The sequence below is a fragment of the Indicator indicator genome, chromosome 32 (genome assembly GCF_027791375.1).
Source record: "Indicator indicator isolate 239-I01 chromosome 32, UM_Iind_1.1, whole genome shotgun sequence".
Lineage (NCBI taxonomy): Eukaryota > Metazoa > Chordata > Aves > Piciformes > Indicatoridae > Indicator > Indicator indicator.
In genome coordinates, this window is record NC_072041.1 from 5,719,978 (window position 1) to 5,739,566 (window position 19,589).

At 43.0% G+C, this 19,589-nt stretch overlaps 1 protein-coding gene across 1 annotated transcript; it reads left to right on the forward strand.

Annotated features, from left to right (window-relative positions):
- The first annotated feature begins 4,805 nt into the window (after positions 1-4,805).
- On the forward strand, positions 4,806-9,976 carry MIIP (migration and invasion inhibitory protein). The gene is made up of 10 exons (XM_054395091.1): positions 4,806-4,837; positions 4,928-5,113; positions 5,659-6,150; positions 6,760-6,862; positions 7,236-7,347; positions 7,551-7,615; positions 8,049-8,178; positions 8,556-8,652; positions 9,467-9,574; positions 9,880-9,976. The coding sequence occupies exons 1-10, from the start codon at positions 4,808-4,810 to the stop codon at positions 9,892-9,894; spliced, it is 1,338 nt and encodes a 445-aa protein (XP_054251066.1). The 5' UTR covers positions 4,806-4,807; the 3' UTR covers positions 9,895-9,976.
- Positions 9,977-19,589: the final 9,613 nt, after the last annotated feature.

Here is a 19,589-nt window from a genome sequence, read left to right on the forward strand (position 1 = left end):
TCTGACTTCCAAGCCCCAAGTTGCTGTATGTGTGAGAAGCAGCTGTGTGTGCACAAATGTACTGATGGTTTCATAATGTATTTGTAGCCCCTGCAGGCCTGTCTTCTAGGTTAATACTCCCTTATTCTAGAACACAACAGAGAATCACCCTGGGCCTTCATAGAAAGGTTTATTACTGTCCGTGTGTTTAAACCTAGGAACAAAATCAAGCTCTTTTCCAGAGAGACTTTGCTTGGTTAAGCTTATTGTCTTTGGAGTTAGGATCCTCCTCTTAAGAGCTCTTTGATGGTGCAGTCTGGCCCATTTCATGCTACGGACAAATAGTTTGTGAAGACGTAACTAGCTCCTGTGAAGGAGGTAGTCCTGGTAACTTGGCAGCTTGTGAAGGAAGACAAGTAGGAAGGAAAAGCTGTTTGGCAGAATGTAATGAACTGCCTTAGGAGAGGAATGGATGAATGTAAAATTTTTGTTGGAAATGCACAGCTGTGTTTCTGGAAGCAAGCCCTAGGAATTCCATTACTGCTATTTGGCCACAAGAACAGCATGTGGATTACAAGCTGTAAGAGATTTTGCTTCATTGTAGAGTTCCCAGAGGCTGTTACAGTCCGTGCAGTGATATGATTTGACGTTCCTCTTCTGTTAAAGGGATGAGAATGAGCTGGCAAATGTAGCTCCTCTGGGGCTGGGGAAAGGTCCAGTCATACCAGGGCAAGAATCAGCTATGGCAGCTTATTTTTTTAAAGACATTCTTTATTTAAAAAGAAATTATTAATTTTGTTTTGCCCTGAAGCAGTTTTGAATTTGGAGTATAAGATTTGGGAATTTTAAGGACTTGAGTCTCTTCCTGTGGGATTAAATAGAGGAGAAATTCCCACTGATTTCAGCAGCACCAGGATTAGGTTCCGATGTGGTATTTCTTTTTCTCTTGATGGATCAGTATTTTGCCATGTGTTGGATGTGACTGATGAGTCCAGAAGCAGAACCTGTAGTTAGTGTAGAGTTTAGAGACAACATAAATATGTTGAGCATCACATTTCAGAGAATATTGATTATCTTAGAGCAGTGGAGTGGATTTTCTTAATGGAAATGAGACTTTTCAGTTGAAAGGGTATCAGCTGGCATTAGGATTTTTCCTTCACGCTCAGGTGTGAGTATATGTGCCTGTGACAAGTTCCGTGTTCCATGTGTTGTGAAAGTTCCAGAAAGAAGCAGCTGCCTGTTGGAGTAAAAATAGTGATATGTCAATAAGTACTTTTAGCTGTTCTGAGATTTGTAGTAAGGCTTGAAGTATCCTGATTGTGTAGGTGCTGGCAGTGAGACTTGTTACATCCTTGGAATGCAAGAAGCAAACACCTTTCACTCCAGCAGACTGCTTTGAATCCAACCAGACTGAAAAACCACTTTCACTAGAAGACTTCACTGACGTTGGTCAGTTTCCTCAGGCAACCACCAGAACATAAATATTGCTTAGATCAGATCTGAGGATGAGTAAGACAGAACTGTGTGTCCTTGCCTCTGGAAATGTGTTCTCTGGGCTTGTGGTGACTGGAGTCAGTGGAGACATCCACTCTTACAATGCTGCAGGTATCATGTGAATCAGTTCAAATCTCTCTCAGGCTATCACATACACATCTATAACAAGCTGTGCGCTATGCCTTTGAGTTAAAATACTGAGCACGTCCCTGATGCACCAGGAAGTTGTCACCTCCAGGTAGAGGGAGATGATGTAGTGCTGCTTAGCAGCTCTAAGCTACCTGAAATGCTGACCTTGCTTTTGAAGATGTGATGTTAGCATCTCTTCAGCAGGCCTTTAGGGGAAATCTGATAAGTGAGCTGATCTTTAAGCTAGTATCTGATCTGTAAAGGGAAAAGAGATTGATGGGTTCTCAGAATCTGGTGTCTTGCCAATGTGTGTGTAGGCATTCTCACGGCAGTGCTGAAACCCAACCTAGAGAGAAAGAACCACTTGAATTTTTTTAAGAAGCAAAACTGCTAACATAGGAGGGAAGAATCTTTAAATGTGTGTAACCCTTGTCCCTAGAAGCCTGAATGATCAAGAATCAAACTTTAACAGAAAGGCCCATGAGCTGAATTCCTCTTAAACAAAATACAGCTGTACCTCTTTAATGCAGAGTGGTGGTGGGATGAACACTATCAAGCAAGGGAGGCTGTTCTCTTCTGATTTTCATTAAATGATCAACTAATCCTTAGAACAGGCAATTCCACAACCACTCTTCCCCAAACTCTTACTAAAGAAGGTCATCTAAATGCACTTTATCTTATTGCTGCTACTTGGTTTTTCTCGTTGTGTTATGCTGATGGAGCTCTCAAAATACTCTTACCAGTGAGTTTTCTCTCTGCTGTATTTAAGGTGATAAATTTGCATGAATTATTCCTGTATCAATGCTATAAACAATGGAAACCAAAATAAAAATGAATTGGAGAAACAGTTCTGCGCATCATGATGCAAAGTCTTCTAATTACAAGGTATGCAGGGGAGCTGTGTTGGGAACTGCAGGATTGACAACAGTGGCATTTGCTTTGTGTGCTCACTGGAAATTCACAAGGGGAGTGGTGGTGCTGCGCTATATGATAGGAAGTTTGAGAGATTGTTTCTGAAGTTACTCTAAAAATGTCGCTATTGAATCAATTTTCTGAGAATATTGTTGGAAGTAAGTGCCAGCAACAACTCCTGCGTTTAAATAGGCTGCAGTGATGGTGCGTGAGCATGCTCAGGCTCTAGGACGTGCGTGCTACAAACGGCAGATTCCACTGAAAAAAAATCTCCGAGCAGCTCCCCTGGGCCTGCTGGGGAGCGAGGCCCGATCAGCCCACGAGCTGTGGTGATTTAATGAACCCAAAAGATGGAGTTTTGGGGCCGTGACTCTCGCTGCTCCAGTCCCTGTATGGTCTAGGTCGCCGGTCAGGAGGGGCCATCGCCGCCGTCGCCTCCCCCGCGCCCCAGGGCGGGCCGGGCTGGGCGCGGCGCCTCCGAGCCCCGCGCATGCCGGGAGCTGCGGGGCGGGCCCAGCGCGGGAACTGTGGGGCCGGGGCCGCACGGGGGAATCCCGGCGGTGGTGGAGCGAGGGCGGGGATCCCCCGGCCGCAGGATCGCCGAACGGCTGGGAGCAGCCGGGTACGGTGCAGGTGGGCCCGAAAACACGGAATCGGTGTGGGTCGAGTGCGGGGCGTTTGAACGGGCGGGCTGCGTGGATTCGCAGCTCTGCGGAGGGAGGGTGGCAGGGTACTGCCGGCTGCCAGACTGGCCTCTTGGACAGCGAGGGGAGAACGTTGCAACGCTCGTCGCTGTGTACCCTTTCTCCTGGGCAAGGGAACTGAACCAGTGCGTCTGCGCGGAAACAGCTCTGGGAAGCTCCACGTGGGTGTTAGGCCACTTTCCTGCGGGCATGGGCGTTCTTAACTCAGAGTCAACCATTATTTTTAACTGCCAGAAGCTATGCTCCTTTCCGCAAGTGATTCAGGCTAAAGCACTTCTATACGCTTGAGCCCCTGGTCTTGAGCATGAAGGGCTAACACTTTCCTGTCCATTACCTGAGTAACTCCTAGGGAGATTCCGACTGGAATCCAGAAGGCAACTTTTCACAATGAGAGCAGTTAGACATTGGAGTAATCTCACAAGGGAAGTAGTGGATTCCCCTCCATCGGACAGTTTTAAGACTCAGCTTGACAGGGTGCTGGGCCATCACATTTAAACTGTATTATCACCTGGAAAGGTTGGACCAGATAATCCTTGTGTTCCTTTCCAACCTGGTATTCTATGATTCTATGCTGAGAGTGGATCTCATCTGGTAAAACGCTTCCCGAAAGTCCCTTGACTAATGTTGTTTTCGGAGTATTTGCTTTCCGATCAGCAATGATGAGAGGATGCTGTTAGCTTTGTGCTGTGAATACCGTGAGAACTCCTATGATCTCCAATGTAGTGCCTCCAGACTGGTATTTTTGTGTCCAGTAGTGCACCTTTCACTTATTTCTTGTTACAAAAAGAGTTGTAGTTTTCCAGCTGCTAGCTCTTCATAGCTCCCAATGCCTGCTGCACCGCATATGTGTTGGTTCCTCATGCCCAGTTGCCAAGGTAGCAGACAGAAAAACAAATCCAGTGATCTTTGAAGAAGGATTTAGGGATTCTTTGAAGCAAAAGGTCCTAGAAAAGCACATAGTTGAGAACAAAATTAGTCAGTCTAACAAAAAGTAGTGGGAGTTTGTGTTTAGGGTTTGGTTTGTTTAATAAACCACTTTCTGGAAATTGAGAGGAGCTTGTGATGTGAAACAGAACAGCAACAACCTTTCAGTCAAACTAAGCTTTATCTAGTTATTAACTTCTTTTCCCTTCTTTTTCTGATTAAAGGGTAGTAATATTTGGTGCTTGGAATTGTCTGAACCATAGTGCTGAGTCATAACAGCCTTTTGGAGTGGTCCTGCTTGGGGAATGTGGAGGACAGTATTGTTATTTCTTTTGGATGTAATAAATATATTCATTATTCATATTTAGAACTTACAAGCATTACAGTATTATCACAATATGAATTTTGATGCTCAAAAAGAACATTAAAGCAGAATTACATAAGATAGTCCTAAATATCGGCTTCTGAACCCAGTGTCGCTTACTCAGCTTTTTGATGTGACTCTTTTCATGTTTACTGGTTTGCCTGTAAAGAGCATCTTGTCTCTGTTCAGTCAGCTATCAGTTTCTGAGTGCCAAATATTCAACAGCTCATCTGAAGGGAGAGAAGTACACGTTGGTGCTAGTTCTGAGTGACTTGTGAGACTGGCTGATTTCTCAGGAGCAATGATCAACGCTCCCAATGTTCCAAGAGCTGTAAGTGATTTTTACAAAAAGTCCCCTGAAAGTGGTTTCTCCTGAGTAATGCTTCTGGTTATGAAGTTCACCCTTCCTCTGGCTTTACAGGAAAAGTGGTTTCATAGGATGGAGTCCGAGCACCTGAAGAGGCTGCGTCAGGCCAATCGGGACCTTCTGCAGAGGTTGAGAATGAAGCAGGAAGAGATCAGGAAAAGACTTCCCAGCAAGCCACGATGTCCATCATCTCTTCATAACATAGCAGCTACTGAAAGATCTGTCCCCTCACCCATAAGAGTATGTGTTGTGTCCATGCTGGAAGTTCTGGGGAGCAAATGGGCTGTACATGATAAGAAGCAGCTCTGCCTATGGAGTGGTGTGGTAAAGGAGATATACAGGCATGGAGGAGCTGGCAATATGTGGAATATGGAGTCTATTGGAACTGTAGCTAGACTTGTTTATCCTGTGGTCTTCAATATGTTTTTGCAAGGTGTTCAGAGATCAGATCCTGCCTAAGAAATTTAAGTTTCATAATCTAAGATAGGAATGAAAATTGTGGAACATAATCCTTTTGTTTCTTCGAAGCACAAAGGCTGAAAGTTGGCAGTTCCTCAAATTATGAAAAGCTGCATTTAGCTAGAAGTGGATCCCCTTCTTATCTTCTCCAAACACTTAGTAATGTTTCAATAATGTAAGCATTTGGGGGTTTTCTCCACAGGAATTTAAAGAGTAAGCAAACTAGAATGAGAAGTTGACTTTCTCTTGCTGAGTGAAAATGTCCTCATGAAAGGTATTTGTAATGTGAATGATGCCATGTGGTATAAGAGTCTTTGTCCTTACAGGCGGAGAATCAGGTTGCTGCTGTGAAGCCTGGAGCTGACCCTGTAGTGTTGGTGTCTGTGAAGCCTGGAACTTTGGCAGCCAGAGCAGCCCTCTGTTCATCTCTTAAACACAGCAACAGTGACAGAGAGCTACAACAGCAACAAGCAAAGATGCAGGAAGCAGTAGGTTTGAATTCCAGCATTCTTGGGAAAGAAAAGGATGTTATGCCAGTGTCTGCAGTCACTGTGTGTGACAGAGAAACCTCTGGAGTGGACAGGGATGGCCATGCTCAAGGAAGTCCAGAGAAAGAATCTCTCCTTCTGGGATATGGAGAGAACAGCAAAGAGTCCACTCTGCTACATGGTTTCCATGAGAAAAAACAGCTTGAAGGTCTTCTGGCCCCATCACTGAGCAGAACACAAAATGAAGAGACCAGCAAGCAAGATGTGGTCATTGGAGAGCCCATAATCCGCAAATCAATCTTGATGACTTCTCAGTCCAAAGAGTTGAAGGTAAATGGTGAAATGAATGCCTTTCTGATTTGCATAAGTCAATAGAAGGATGGGGAGAAAGGGTCAGGAGAACATTGTTTGCCCTGTTCCCACTGCCTGAACTGGAAGATGAGGTCAGAGCTATTCCCAGCCTTAGCAGCCAGGGGCTGTTGGCAGTTTCTTCAGGCCCTGCTTTCCTTCCCCCAGAAAGCTGCTGTAAGACTCCCTGTCATTTGCATATGTGATACCTCCACTCAGGGAGAAGACCCTGGTGAGTGCTGCGGCTGCCAGCTTCTTTCCTTACATGAAGGGCAGGCTGTTGCCATGCTCAGCCTCCAAGGTAGCATGGGTGGCATGATACTTGGGGATGTGTGATACAGGGAAGACAGGATTTTGTTTAAGGCCCTGAAAATTACTGCCTTAGCCTGGGCCAGTCCCCTGTCTTCTCTTTCTGTTTTATGAATTTAGAAGACAAAGGGCTGGTGGGCAAATTACTGTAGAGGCATATGTAGAATCCAGCCTCAAGCTAAGCCACAGCTGTCCTGTTTGGAGAGCTGCTAGTTCTCTCCTAAGCTCTACCTTTTAACATCCTGCTAGATGTATAGGGAATCTTCATCTTCTTCTTTCCAGAAGGAAGCTGGCCATGTGACTTTTCAGTCTAACCCTGAGGAATATACCATACCTGCGAGCAGCTGGTCTGCGAGGCCTTTCCTGGGCTATGACTGGATTGCAGGTGAATCTTAAACCTGAGGCAAGGCTCTCAGAATGTTGTGGCAATGAGGAGTTAAAACCCAGTTTACAACCCCTTTAAGTTGAGGTGTGACAGAACTGCAGACCTGGAACCCACCCAGCAGGACTTGGTAGAGGAGCTGCTGGAAATCCAGGCAGCAAGACGCAAAGCTGTGTAGTGTCAGAGGGAACTGAAATTGATGCAAGAAGGGACCCAAACCACTCATTAAATCTCTGGCTTGACATGATGGCTCTTTTCGTTATCGTTGTGGTGCTTCAGACCTTTGGTTGCTTTGACTGTTTGAAGTGAGGCTTGCTTTGGTGCTTTCCCAAATGTGGTAAATCCTTGAACTTTGCTCTTACTTTGGTGTTCTCAGGGCTCCTAGAGTCAAACTCTTCAGTAGCAGAAAAATCTGACCAATACTATGCTGAGCTGCAGGAGTTCCGACAGGCCAACAAAGACATATGTATTCATGAGCAGCACACAGAGTAAGTGGGCATGGGAAAGGGCTGAAGTAGCATGTATTCTTCTAGGGTAATGAGAATTACAGTCTGTTTGGAGGGAGGAATTGTAAGGGTGGCTTTGCAGGACTTTGTTTGCCTCCCGGTCAGAAATGTATGCTGGAAAAAGCTGGGGCTATTCACGGGGCCTGTTCCCCATCACTAACTGATTTGTTTGCATGTTTCTTTAGGCCCAAGGCTCTGGATGACTTAATTCCTGAACAAGAACCAGATTTGATAACCAGTTCCCATAAGTGTAAGATCACATCTCTTTCTAACCCAGTTCTGTGAACAAACTGAGCAGTCTTTGCCTGTTGTTTTGAGAGTATCCCACGTCATGCAAGACACAGGAGAATGAGTTATTATTGGCTGCAGCTCCTAAACCAGATTCAGCTTCCTGCTCCAAAGACATTTGAGTCTTCCAGGGATCCTTTCTCAATCAGTGTCATCTTATTTCATCAGGGTTTCTTGTAATTGGGTAACATTCTCTTTTTAAGTTGAGGAGGCTGAAGTTTTGGTTTTGCTTTTTAGGAACTTGTTTGGGGACAGGAAACATAAAAGATACTTCAGAAAAAGCTGCTCTTTCTGTGGAATGCATGTGTGGCACTGTGGTAGAACACAGCTTTGTTGACTGGGCTGAACCTTCTGCCAAACTAGAAATCCCATGGTGGGTTGTTACTCTCTGGCAGGTGTTTACTGTTACCGATTAAACCAGCGCCTCTTCACCGTCCCTGTGGATTTGGAATCTGCCTGCCCCATCTGCAGGATCCCACGTGCTCAGCGGCCCCTGGGGACACTGGAAGAGCCAACCTATGTCAGGTGGATAAGAATTACTGCTTTGGAATATGCAGAACTCAAGGAACAATAGGGAAGAAAAAGCTGATAATGTGCGTGAGAAAACGGGGTCTGAATAGCCCTGTAGAAGGTTGCAGTTCTTAAGGGAGAGATATTTCTTGTTTAAAAACTCCCTACTTGTCCATAAGTAGAAACAGTTTTGAAGTCAGTGAGAAACGCATGTTTTATCTGACTTTGGTCCAGAACCTGAATGTACATGGTAAGTGTCTCATGCCCTGATCCAGATCTGTTTGACTTGATTCACTTTGGAATTATACTCTTGGATTCTGCGTGGGGAAGCTGTGCAAATTTCCTCTGCCGTGTCAAAGGTGCAGACAGTGATTTCCCTTCTGTGATTGCAGGGTCAGCATTCCCAGGGCTACCCTTAAGCCTGCCTACAAATACAAAGCCCATCACAGGAAGAGCTTTGAGCCAGTAGACAATCTAGCATTACCTTCGGTAAGTTGTCTCCTGGCTGGTACTGATGGTAGAGCCCAGGCTGGGCATTGTTTCACAGCAGAAGGAAAGAGAGTCTGTGACTCATTCTCCTGGCTGCAGGGTTTCCACTAAAATTTCTGATCTGCATTACCAAGATAAACGAAACCGTTGATGTGGGCTTCTGAGTTTGTACCTTTGTGTAACTAGCACAAAGTATATGATACATCTCCAGATGTTTTACACTAAGAAAAGGAAAGTGCCATATGGAGCTGGGTACTCAGGGGCATGATTCAGCTGACTTATTTCAGGCATTGACCTTTGAACACAATAAAGCATACCTAAGAATGCCAGTGATGTCTTCCACTCCATGAAGGAGTCTGAAAGGTAAGCTGCTGTGAGGTATATGTATAGGGGACAGGCAAAACCAAGAGTGGAAAGGGTGGATTTAAAATTGGTTTTGTACATCTGGTCCTATATCCCAGACAATGCTGCAGGCTGTATTACTAATCAGATCTAGCCCTGGCCTAGGGATTTCCAAGGAAAAGGTGGGAAGAAGCCTGATTCTGAGGTTTAGGGTACTGGATGAGTCAGCTGAGATGGGTTCAGAGAGGTCAGGTACTTGAGTTCACAAAACAGCAGGTTGGTTTAGAAAGGTGGAAGAGGGCATAGCTGTGCAGTTTTGCTTCATTAGAGAAATCATATCAGACTCCTCAAAAATGAAGTAATTGCCTGCTAAAAACTCCCTGTGCAGAAGTCATTATTTGGAACTAACAAGGCACAATAGATTAAAAAAGGGTAAAGCACTCCAAGGCAGCATTCCCATCTCTTTTCACAGCATTGCCTGGCTGGCTGGGAAAATACCATCCCTTCCAGCACCCCCACACACAGCAGTTTGGATCTGCGAGCTTCACTGGAAGAGAAACCCTCTCACTATCCTCCTCTGGTAAGAACAGCCCTGAGAGAGTCCCTGAAGATTCTGGGAACTGCACAGATGGGGTTTGCAATCCTGTCTCTAAAGGGCATCATAATCATGGATGACTGAGCAAACCATAATTCCTGGAAGATTATTTGCTCATCTCCACAGGCAAACATTTCCCTTCTGCTGCTGTGTAAACTAGTGTGCACAGACACAACAAGCAAACAGAGCTGGCTGACAGGCAAAAGCCTGTCCAGCTCTCCAGTCTTCATCAAAACAGGAAAAGTCACTTCATCATTCTTTGATTAACAGCCTCTTCATTTGTATTCCAGAACTCAGTGTCCTGAGTGTTAGGAAGAACCAGAACTGACATGCTTCACGTCTCGCAGTGCTTCTCAGCAGAAGGAGCAAAATGAACTGGACACTACAGAGTAGCTCCAAATTTAAGTGTGACTGCCTCTCCTCTGTGAGCCACTGACTTCCATCACCCTGGGAAAGGGATAGGCACAGGGGGTGTAGACAACTCTGGATAAAAATAAACCTTTGCACAGATTGTTCCTGGTTTTTGTAGTTCTGTGTGTACATGAGCAGATGACACCAAGCTGGGAGCCAGGTGTTGATCTGTTAGAAGGTAGAAGGGCTCTGCAGAGGGACGTTGACCGTCTAGACAGATGGGCAGAGTCCAACAGGATGGCATTCAATAAATCCAGGTGCCGGGTGCTGCACTTTGGCCACAACAACCCCATGCAGAGCTACAGGCTGGGGTCAGAGTGGCTGGAGAGCAGCCAGGTGGAAAGGGACCTGGGGGTACTGATTGACAGTAGGCTGAACATGAGCCAGCAGTGTGCCCAGGTGGCCAAGAGAGCCAATGGCATCCTGGCCTGAATCAGGCATAGTGTGGCCAGCAGGAGCAGGGAGGTCATTGTACCCCTGTACACAGCACTGGTTAGGCCACACCTTGAGTACTGTGTCCAGTTCTGGGCCTCTCAGTTTAGGAAAGGTGTTGAATTGGACATGCTGGAGCATGTCCAGAGAAGGGCAACGAGGCTGGTGAGAGGCCTTGAGCACAAGCCCTATGAGGAGAGGCTGAGGGAGCTGGGACTGTTTAGCCTGGAGAAGAGGAGGCTCAGGGGAGACCTCATTGCTGTCTACAACTACCTGAAGGGAGGTTGTAGCCAGGAGGGGTTTGGTCTCTTCTCCCAGGCAACCAGCAGCAGAACAAGAGGACACAGTCTCAAGCTGCGCCAGGGGAGGTTTAGGCTGGAGGTGAGGAGAAAGTTCTTCACAGAGAGAGTGGTTGGCCATTGGAATGGGCTGCCCAGGGAAGTGGTGGGGTTGCCATCCCTGGAGGTGTTCAAGAGAGGATTGGACATGGCACTTGGTGCCATGGTTTAGATGGTCATGAGGTTTAGGGTGACAGGTTGGACTTGATCTTTGAGGTCTCTTCCAGACTTCTTGATTCTATGATTCTATGAAACACATATTGGAGAATTTGTACATTCAGCTGTTTTTTCACTTTTCTTTTTTGCTTTTTGCAGCTACTTCTGAGCAGATGCATGAGCTGGATATGGCTGGATAAAGAGATGTGTACAGCATGACCAACTAGTACCATTACTGGCAGGGCAGGCATAGAAACAGAGTTCATCTGCCACCTCAAGTAAATAAACCAGAAGTGTAATGTAAACTCCGGATGCCAGGGTGAGGAATTGACCTATGAATGGCCTGGTTCAGTGGAATGCATAGAAACATGTTAATTTCCAAATTAACATGATTCAGTAGTGCCTTAAACTTGAGTTACTCAGTGACTTAATTAAAACAAAACCAATCCAGTTTCTTTTCAATAGCCTGACTGTCGCTACAGGGTGCATTACATGAAGTAATTATGAATGAGAAAATGCCTCTTAAATGAGATTTTACTCGTCACAAAGCTAGGTAATGCCTTAAAATGTTTGCAGATCGTGGTAGTCTTTTCCAAGTTTTTTTGAAATAATAAAAAAACAAACAAAACAAACAAAAAACGTTTTGGAGTTTTTAAATTGTACCAAGCCAAAATATGTTATGTGTGTGGTATCTTTGAACTTTACAGGCTGATCTTACTTTCCTTCTCTAAAAACACTGAAGCTGATGCTTTGTGTATGCCTAAAACAGAGATTCCTGCCTCAAATGTATGTCTGGGAGTTAACTTGACAGAAGGAATTTGGTTTACACCACTGATGTTTTCAGCTTCTTGGCATTCGCTCTTATTTAATTTTTTTTAAATGTATGAATAGACTGTTTTAAGCAAGGAAAGGAATATTGCAAGTTTGTGAAATGTCTGTTCTGAGTAGTGCCCAGATCACTGTGTAGTTGACAATACAAAGATTTTTCTGCTGGCCAACTTGGGCTTCTCTGTCCATTCCTAATTATTAAAGATTTTGCAGTTGGAGCTTGGGTGATGTTGATACATGATCCCAAATCTGATCTAGAACCCTTTGTTTCTATCTGCTCTCTGGAAGACAGACAGTCTGGAGATGAGTAAACTCATACGGTTTTAATTGGGACGTTTGCCCATGGATGTGCACCCTAGTAAGAAGGTGAATCACAAATAGCTACACTTCTGATCATAAGCTCACTTCAGGGTAGTTACCAAAAAGATGTTTTCTCTAATTCGTGTGCCCTGCAGCTGAGGTGAACATGTGTTCCCCCTTTCATCTGTTTTCTCACAATCACTCTGCTGAGGTCTGTAAGGCTGTGTGCCAAGCAGTGTGGCTGCTGTGTTTAAGATAGCAAAATTGCAGATCTTCATTAGTTTAATTTGAACAGCAGTAGTGCAAGGAATAACAGCCAAAAAAAAGTAATTTCTAGAAAATGAGGTCATGGTTTATGAGAAACAGATTTTGTTTTATTTTTGGTACTGAATATGGGATGAAATCCAAAGACAGAAGATGCAAAAGCAGCTTTATCCAGCCTAGAGTAACAGGCCTGCACAAGGTGCTTTTGGACCACGTGCTGTGAGTAATCTGGGTGTGGACAGGTGAATGAGTTACAGTGTAGTAACAAGGTTTTGCACAGTGGCTTTGTCCAGCAGTCAGTGTAAGGCATAAAATGGGACAGTCACCTTCCCACACGAGAGGGTGTGTTGAGACGTCACCCCAGGGTACCTTGTAAAGCAATACATTGTTTAGTGGCTGAAAAATTACATTGCAGCCGGGCTTAAAACAGCTTCTGCTCTTGAACAGTGAACTTTACAGCAGCCTGAACTGTGGTGGAGCTGGTGCTGGAATCTGCACTTCAGTGGAGGACAGAGGATGGGGGTAGAGTGCGTTGGATGTCGGGATTGTGGGTTAGGAAAACCGGAACGTTTTGAGGCCATCTTCGGGAGCAGGTGTTTCTTGCTGTCAGTATGTTGTAAGAACGAAGATCAAGAACCTTGAATGAATGTGGTGCTGATTTATTTATTCTCTTTAGTTATCAGCATGTCAAGGAATGACTGGCTTCAGAACCCTCAGATGAAGCATCTGCATGAGCTTGGTTTTTGAATCATTTGCAGACTGATTTTTGGCAATTTCACCTCTTTGCAACTTGCATTTTCAAAGGCCAGAAGAATTTGCATAAAATGAGAAAACACAAAAGAAGTTCTGCCCCTTCTCTTCAGAGTTCAAGACCTCAATTTCATGAAGCAGGAAGAGGAAAATAAGACCCTAAATTTTGATTGAGATGCTCAGCTGTAATCACAGGGGAAAAAAAAAAGTTTTACAGTATTTGAACAAACTGTGTCCTGAAAATCTTCCTATATGTTCCCTGTCTTTTGTTTGTGTCAGCAAAGAGAAGCTTATTTTGCTTCTGTTAGTAGATAAGCTTTAGAAATTTTAGCTTTTAGATGAGGAAAACCAGAGTACCTAGAAAGGACTTGAATTACCCAAAATGTCAGTGACAATACTGGGAGCTAATGATTCCCATGTGTTTAAACCACATGGCCACTCATGCCCAAATGTCTTTATTTTGGGTTTTGGATTAAAATATAGAGAATTTGAACTATTGGTGCCTTTTTGATTTCCTTGGTTTGCTTCCCTGGCATATACACAGAGCACATTTCAGTTGCAATAATAGCGCTATCAGCTGTGTATCAGTGAACAAATGTAAAATATTTGCACAAAGGGAGGTTAACAAGGAAAACTCAGGGATATCTCATTATTATTTTTAACTTAGTAAGATCATTTGCCTTTCCAGTAACAGAGATCCAGAGTTACTCTGAATTCACTAGTGTTTGTTTGGATTTATATTTGTGTAGATGTGAGCAGAATTTCCTGTTATTAAAAGGAAGTGAAGTGCTCATAATTCTAGTAATCTGCTAGAAGGGTGTATTTATTCCCGAAGTGAAAAAAAAAAATAGGGAGTGCAGTAAGATCATAAGTAATTTCCAGTAAGTGATAGAACGGTGTTTCATCCTGAAACACTACTCTAATTGGGAACTGGTTATTGACTTACAGATGAACTTCACAGGTTAAATGCTTTGCTGAAATAACTGAACCTGGCTACAAAAGACCTGTCTGTCAGTTCACACGTAACATTTCTGAGAGCTGATCTTTGGTGAAATGACAAGGCTCTACAAAAGCTGCTTCTGCCTCTCACTTTGGTTTTGTCCCATGATTGCAGCTCTCGCTTCATGGTGCCTTTCACTGGAGTTTTCTTTAGCGTCTTCCACCTAGAGTTTACAGACTGGAATTCTTGTGTGTCTGAGTATGCTTTCTCCTTTGATTCTCTTCGTAGTTGAATGGCATCTTTCAAAAACTGTAGGTGAAAACTGGATCTTACGGGTTGGGTTTTAGTTTTAATGAATCTCCACTAACACCTTGACTGGAGTACATTAAAAATGCACATCTGATGCTCAAAAGTTAAGAAATGCTAGCAGTAAAGCTTCTTTGCACACGCTCACTCCCTAACATAGTTTTTATTTGCAGTATCCAGTTAGTCCAAGCTTCCCTCACCAGTTGTCTTCCTAGTGAGCTTGTCTCTTTCCTCTCCTGTCCTAGTTATGAGTTTCTTCTGATCTAAGTTTTCTGATCCCTTCAGTTGATTCTTTGTTCTCTCTATGTATTCTGTGGCACTTTCTTTCCAAAACCTCACTTTGAATGTCTCCTTGAAAGCAGAGAAGATAGGCTTCCACTTCTCAGTTCCAGCTCCTGGTCATATGCTGATGAGGAGAATTTGCTATAGAGGAAGTCTGGATTTACTTCTGAAACTCCATGTGGGTATTTGAGAATGTGAAGATATTGCACAACAGGTAACTTGGGGTGCTGTGAATGTCTTGAGAATGCCTAGAGAGGAATTTATTAGAGGTCTCCCCACTGAAAATCAAATGTATTCACCATCAACTTTGTGCAAGGTTGGAATTTGGTGAAGCTTTAGGTCAGTCAGGTTGTGGCAGACCTCAGTGTCTTCTCAACAGGCACATTACTGATACAAGAGTTACCATTTAGCAGGGAATTCAAGAATTTAAACTGAGGCAGAATCTGTCATAACCGTATTCTGCTCTGATGCTTCAGAGTCTTGACTTGTAAGTAGCTGAAAACCAAGATCTTTTAAGTGCCAGACAAAGCTCAAGACCACATAAGTGAGGAATGTAGCCAAAATCAAACAATGTAAACCTTGAACATGCTTCTTTGACTATAACTATTTCAGGTAGGCTTTCTACATGAGGAGAATTTCTGTGCAATAAAAAAGGTGTGAATTTACTGCAAACTGGCTGCTGCGTATCAGCTGTGTGGACATACTGCACGTTTAGAAACCTGCTAGCTGGAGGCAAGTATGAGCTAAGTTTCGTGCCTTTTACCAGCCCTTCCATGTAACCGCTGGCTTTATAGAAGCTTTCTTGCACTCGCTGGTTAGCTGGGGAGACCATGAGCTTTACTGAACTCCAGACAAAGACTTTGACACGAGATAAGACTGAGCTGAAGCCAAAGCTGGTGCTCATGGATTCATTTGTACCAGTGTACAAGCTGGGGGTGGGGAGAGAGGCACAAACGAAGTAATTCTGTTGTGGGTCATTTAGATGTACAGTATGATTAGTCCAGCCAATGAGCTGCAGAAAAGACTTTTGCTTTAAATTTAAACTAATGCTAAGGAGGTGTGAAGAAAGGGCATGAAGGATCTTTAAAATACTTCACACAATGTTACCTGTCCAAGCTTTATTACCCACCACTCTATTTACAGCTGTAATCTTCAAGTGGCTATCCCTGGACCACCTGGGAAGATTCACCATTCAGCCTCTCTTTTCTAGCAAGGAATGGGAGGAAGGGCAGAGTACAAATGATATTTGAATAACAACATCTTTATCACAAGCTTTTTCTGTGGAGAATGACAATGTGCCAATCTAGCACTCTTCCAGAAGCTGTAGTCAGAATTACTGAAAATACAGACATGATGTGATCTTTCTTCTAAGGCTTGCTCTCTGTCTGTCAGCCAGCCTGTGGGCATAGCAATTCTGTGATCTGGTTTTGGTTTCTTTCATGGAAGCCAAGTCTTTCCTGAGAGCGCTGCGTTCTCTGTCAGCTCTTCTCATTTTTCGGTCTGACTCAAAGTGCACTTTAGATTTGAAGCTGCTGTGCACCAGAAAAAGACATCTTATACAGATGCTTTTTTTGTTGCTTTAGTTATTATATATATATATATACACTCTATATAAAGTAGTGCTATTAGTGGAGATAAAAACAGAGTTACAAGATACTGTCATCCACATCAACTTTATGTAAGTGACATCTATAAAAGAAGTCTAATTCAAAATTATTATTACCATGATCAGTCTGACACATTTTTTAACTGCTTAAATTTTTGCTTCAGTCAAAATTCCGAATGACTGAACCTGATCAAAAAGTGAATAAAATGGAAGAGATATCATTGTATCTGGTTCACATGTAAACACTGAGTCCACATTTCTGGTAGCAGAAGTATACAGTTATGCTTCCAGAAAATGTGACTTTTTAAGCATAACAAGTCAAAGAGTGTCTTTGTTGCTTCTGGCAGGCCAGAGCCTGGCACTGCCATATATTGTACTATTGAACTGAGGAATGCAAATATCTGGAATGGAAAATAGGGAATAGGATGAATGGAGTCAGTGGGCTTTGAGGTGTAGGGTTTATAGACCTCAGCTGAAGCAAGACTTGCAGGAAGACTGGAATCAGCTGAGAAGCTTCTTTTTCTCCAGTACATCCAGGTTCTTTGTCTGGAGAACTCTTCCAGCACCTTTTGCATGGAGTCAGCAAAATCTATCAATTGCCTCTGATAGCAATTCTGAGCTTCCCACAGTCAGGAACTGGCTGTTTCACAAATATACTTTTTGACCTTATATTCTGTAATTGAAAAAACCCCAAGAATTACCAAAAAAGTAACCTTATCATTGCTTGGGAGCAGACCAGGATGCATCTCCTTCCTTTGGCTGTTCATTAATTGGCAAGAAATTGTCTGTGCTCAGCAAGAACACAGATGATTGAGACAAAAGTCCCAAGCTGCAGACAAATAAGAGCTAGTCTCTTTTATTTTAGATTGGTGGTTTGCCTCTGTATGATATGTTCTATAAATCAAGGAAGATGATTGCTTTTTCTATTATTTTTACTAAAGACCAGAAACATCCTGTGAGAATTTGTACCTACTGAAACTACAGTTACTGAAATGACTTAGGAATTCCCCTGTGTATTGGGATTTTATTATGACCCCAGTTCATTGTAAGGAATTTTTTTTCTGCTGGGAACTCTCATTTTAAGCCACTGCTACATTTCAACAAGCATGCAACAAGTTTCATACCGTCGTCTTTGCTGATCACAGTGAAAAATATGCCAAGGTAAATAGCTAAATCTACAGAGTTCTGCAGGTCATGTTATCAAGAGCACCTGCAATGTATTTAACATTGCAGAGTGATTTGATTGGTGGAGCATAATTAAATGGATCGGCAAATATTTAATACTAAGAATAAGGTAAGTGTTCATGCCAGAAAATAAGTATCAGTACCAGAGTGGCACAGAGAGAGAATTTTGCCAATCTGTGGCATACTTGGCATGAATGAGATTTTATTCCTTTTGACACATTCAGACAAGTTCAAATACTGTCAGCCTCAGCCAGCTCAGACTCAGATTGCTCACTTGCTAAGTGTTGGTGTTACATGCAATGAGATGAGGTCACATTGCGCCAGTTTTGGTCTTCCTCCTTCCTGTCTGCCCTCTTTGGGATACTGAAAGATTTCTATAGAAATTCAGTGTATTTACTGCACTCACAATGCCTAAAATCTGTGGGATCCTGACAGCTCTCCCTGTCTGTTGTTACCAGTTTCATATTCCATGATCCCAAGGAAGGGACCTCTCCCATGGCTAAAAAGCATAAACAGATCAAGAGAGGTATCAAGAAAGTAATTTTTTGGTGACTTCATGATTTCTATCCTTCAGCCATGAGATTCTTTGGGGTTTATTACAGTAAATACCTTCATTTTTCTTTTTTAATTTGTTAAGGATTCCACCTTTTCTGTGACCCCCCACTATGGTAGCATGTATCCCAAGGAGCACTGCCTTTGGTAGTACTGAGACTCCTCATGAACTGTTAGTGTCTGGTAGTGTTTGATCTAACTCAGAAGCATGCTGCAATGCATTAAATAGCAACACTGACAGACACTGAACTACAGATTTTAGACAAGGTTATTTTAATATCTGTGCTTTTAATTTTCATGGTCTCCTTTAGATGTTTGACAGTTGTTTGGAGATGACACTTTGTGGCTTGTTTTTTTTCTTTTTCACAGATACATATTAGCTGAGCATAAATATTTAAAAACACAAGGAACTATGCCAAAAGTGAGACTTGAATATGAGACTAAAATCAGCCTCTTTTAGAGAATTTGCTAAATATTTTTGTTTGAGCATGTGTGTAGCAGTGGCATTTTATGAATAGTAGTATTTTATGAATACTCTCTGTACGAGGCTGTCACTAGGAGCAGAACAATGAATAGACAGTGCTGAAGGAATGTCTTGAGCAGATGTTAAAGAGACTTTCCCACATGGCTTAGCTGTGTCTACATTCTTTTGCTCCAAGTATTAAATGACTTATGGGACTTGCTCTATTCCCTTCCACCTTAACTCCACGCAACACAGGTGATCACAGTTTGGATACCCAGTGTAAAAATTACTTAATCATTAGCTAAGTGCAGCATTAACTAAAATAGTTAAAAGCAGCCTTGTCTTTGGGCATTGCTACCTTTAACATTTAAACCAGAAGGAGAGTCAGATGCTAGACACAAATGTGTGTAACCAAACCAATGTGTTCAAGGCCAGGTTGGATGGGGCCTTGAGCAACCTGGTCTAGTGGGACGTGTCCATATCTGTGGTGGAGGGGTTGGAACTCAATCTTCAAGGTCCCTTTCAACCCAAACTATTCTAGTATTCTATGATTCTATAAGTAATAGAATGCTCACAGGCGCTTTCCCCATTTTTTTCTGGTGCGGGCATTATCCTCTGATGGAAGAACAGAGAAGTAGGGGCTGGTTGTTTGCTTCTATTTGTTCTGCTTTATTTATTTTTTCATAACAACATATAATTATTTTCTAGGAAACACAGGGCACATTTAGAGAACAGTAGTGTGGGTTTTTTATAAAAGAGAGGTGCTTCTTCCAGTTACTGATTGGGCTTATTTGGGAAAGCCCCTTTCGTTGTGTTTTAAATCAAAACACAGCAAGGCTGAGTTACTGCATTCAGTTTTAAACAGAACGCTGCTATTCAACAACCTCTTCACTCTTTTAATTGCTGTTGCTTTTGCTATAGACTTGTAATAATCTTATTTGATGTAATAGCCTTTCCAAAAAGCCAGCAGCAGCAATAAGCCCTTTCTACTTTCTATCCTTGAAAATGTTCAATTCAATCAAGAGTGAATTTAAGAATAAGAAGTTCTAAGAAGGGTGGCATCTAGAAAACCTGGTTTCACTTTGGATGTGTGAGATGGATTCCTCTGAGGAACACTGGTCATCCACCACAACCTTTCCCTCAGTGAGAGTGTTCCTGGAATCTTAACTCTCAACCTAAGTCAGCTC

Bases quoted from the DNA above. Each gene is read 5' to 3' on its own strand.
- MIIP (XM_054395091.1), top strand. From the start codon at position 4,808: ATGATCAACGCTCCCAATGTTCCAAGAGCT. The intron at 6,151-6,759 runs GTAAATGGTGAA...TCTTCTTTCCAG, and splicing joins CTCAGTCCAAAGAGTTGAAG to AAGGAAGCTGGCCATGTGAC. The intron at 8,653-9,466 runs GTAAGTTGTCTC...CTCTTTTCACAG, and splicing joins ACAATCTAGCATTACCTTCG to CATTGCCTGGCTGGCTGGGA.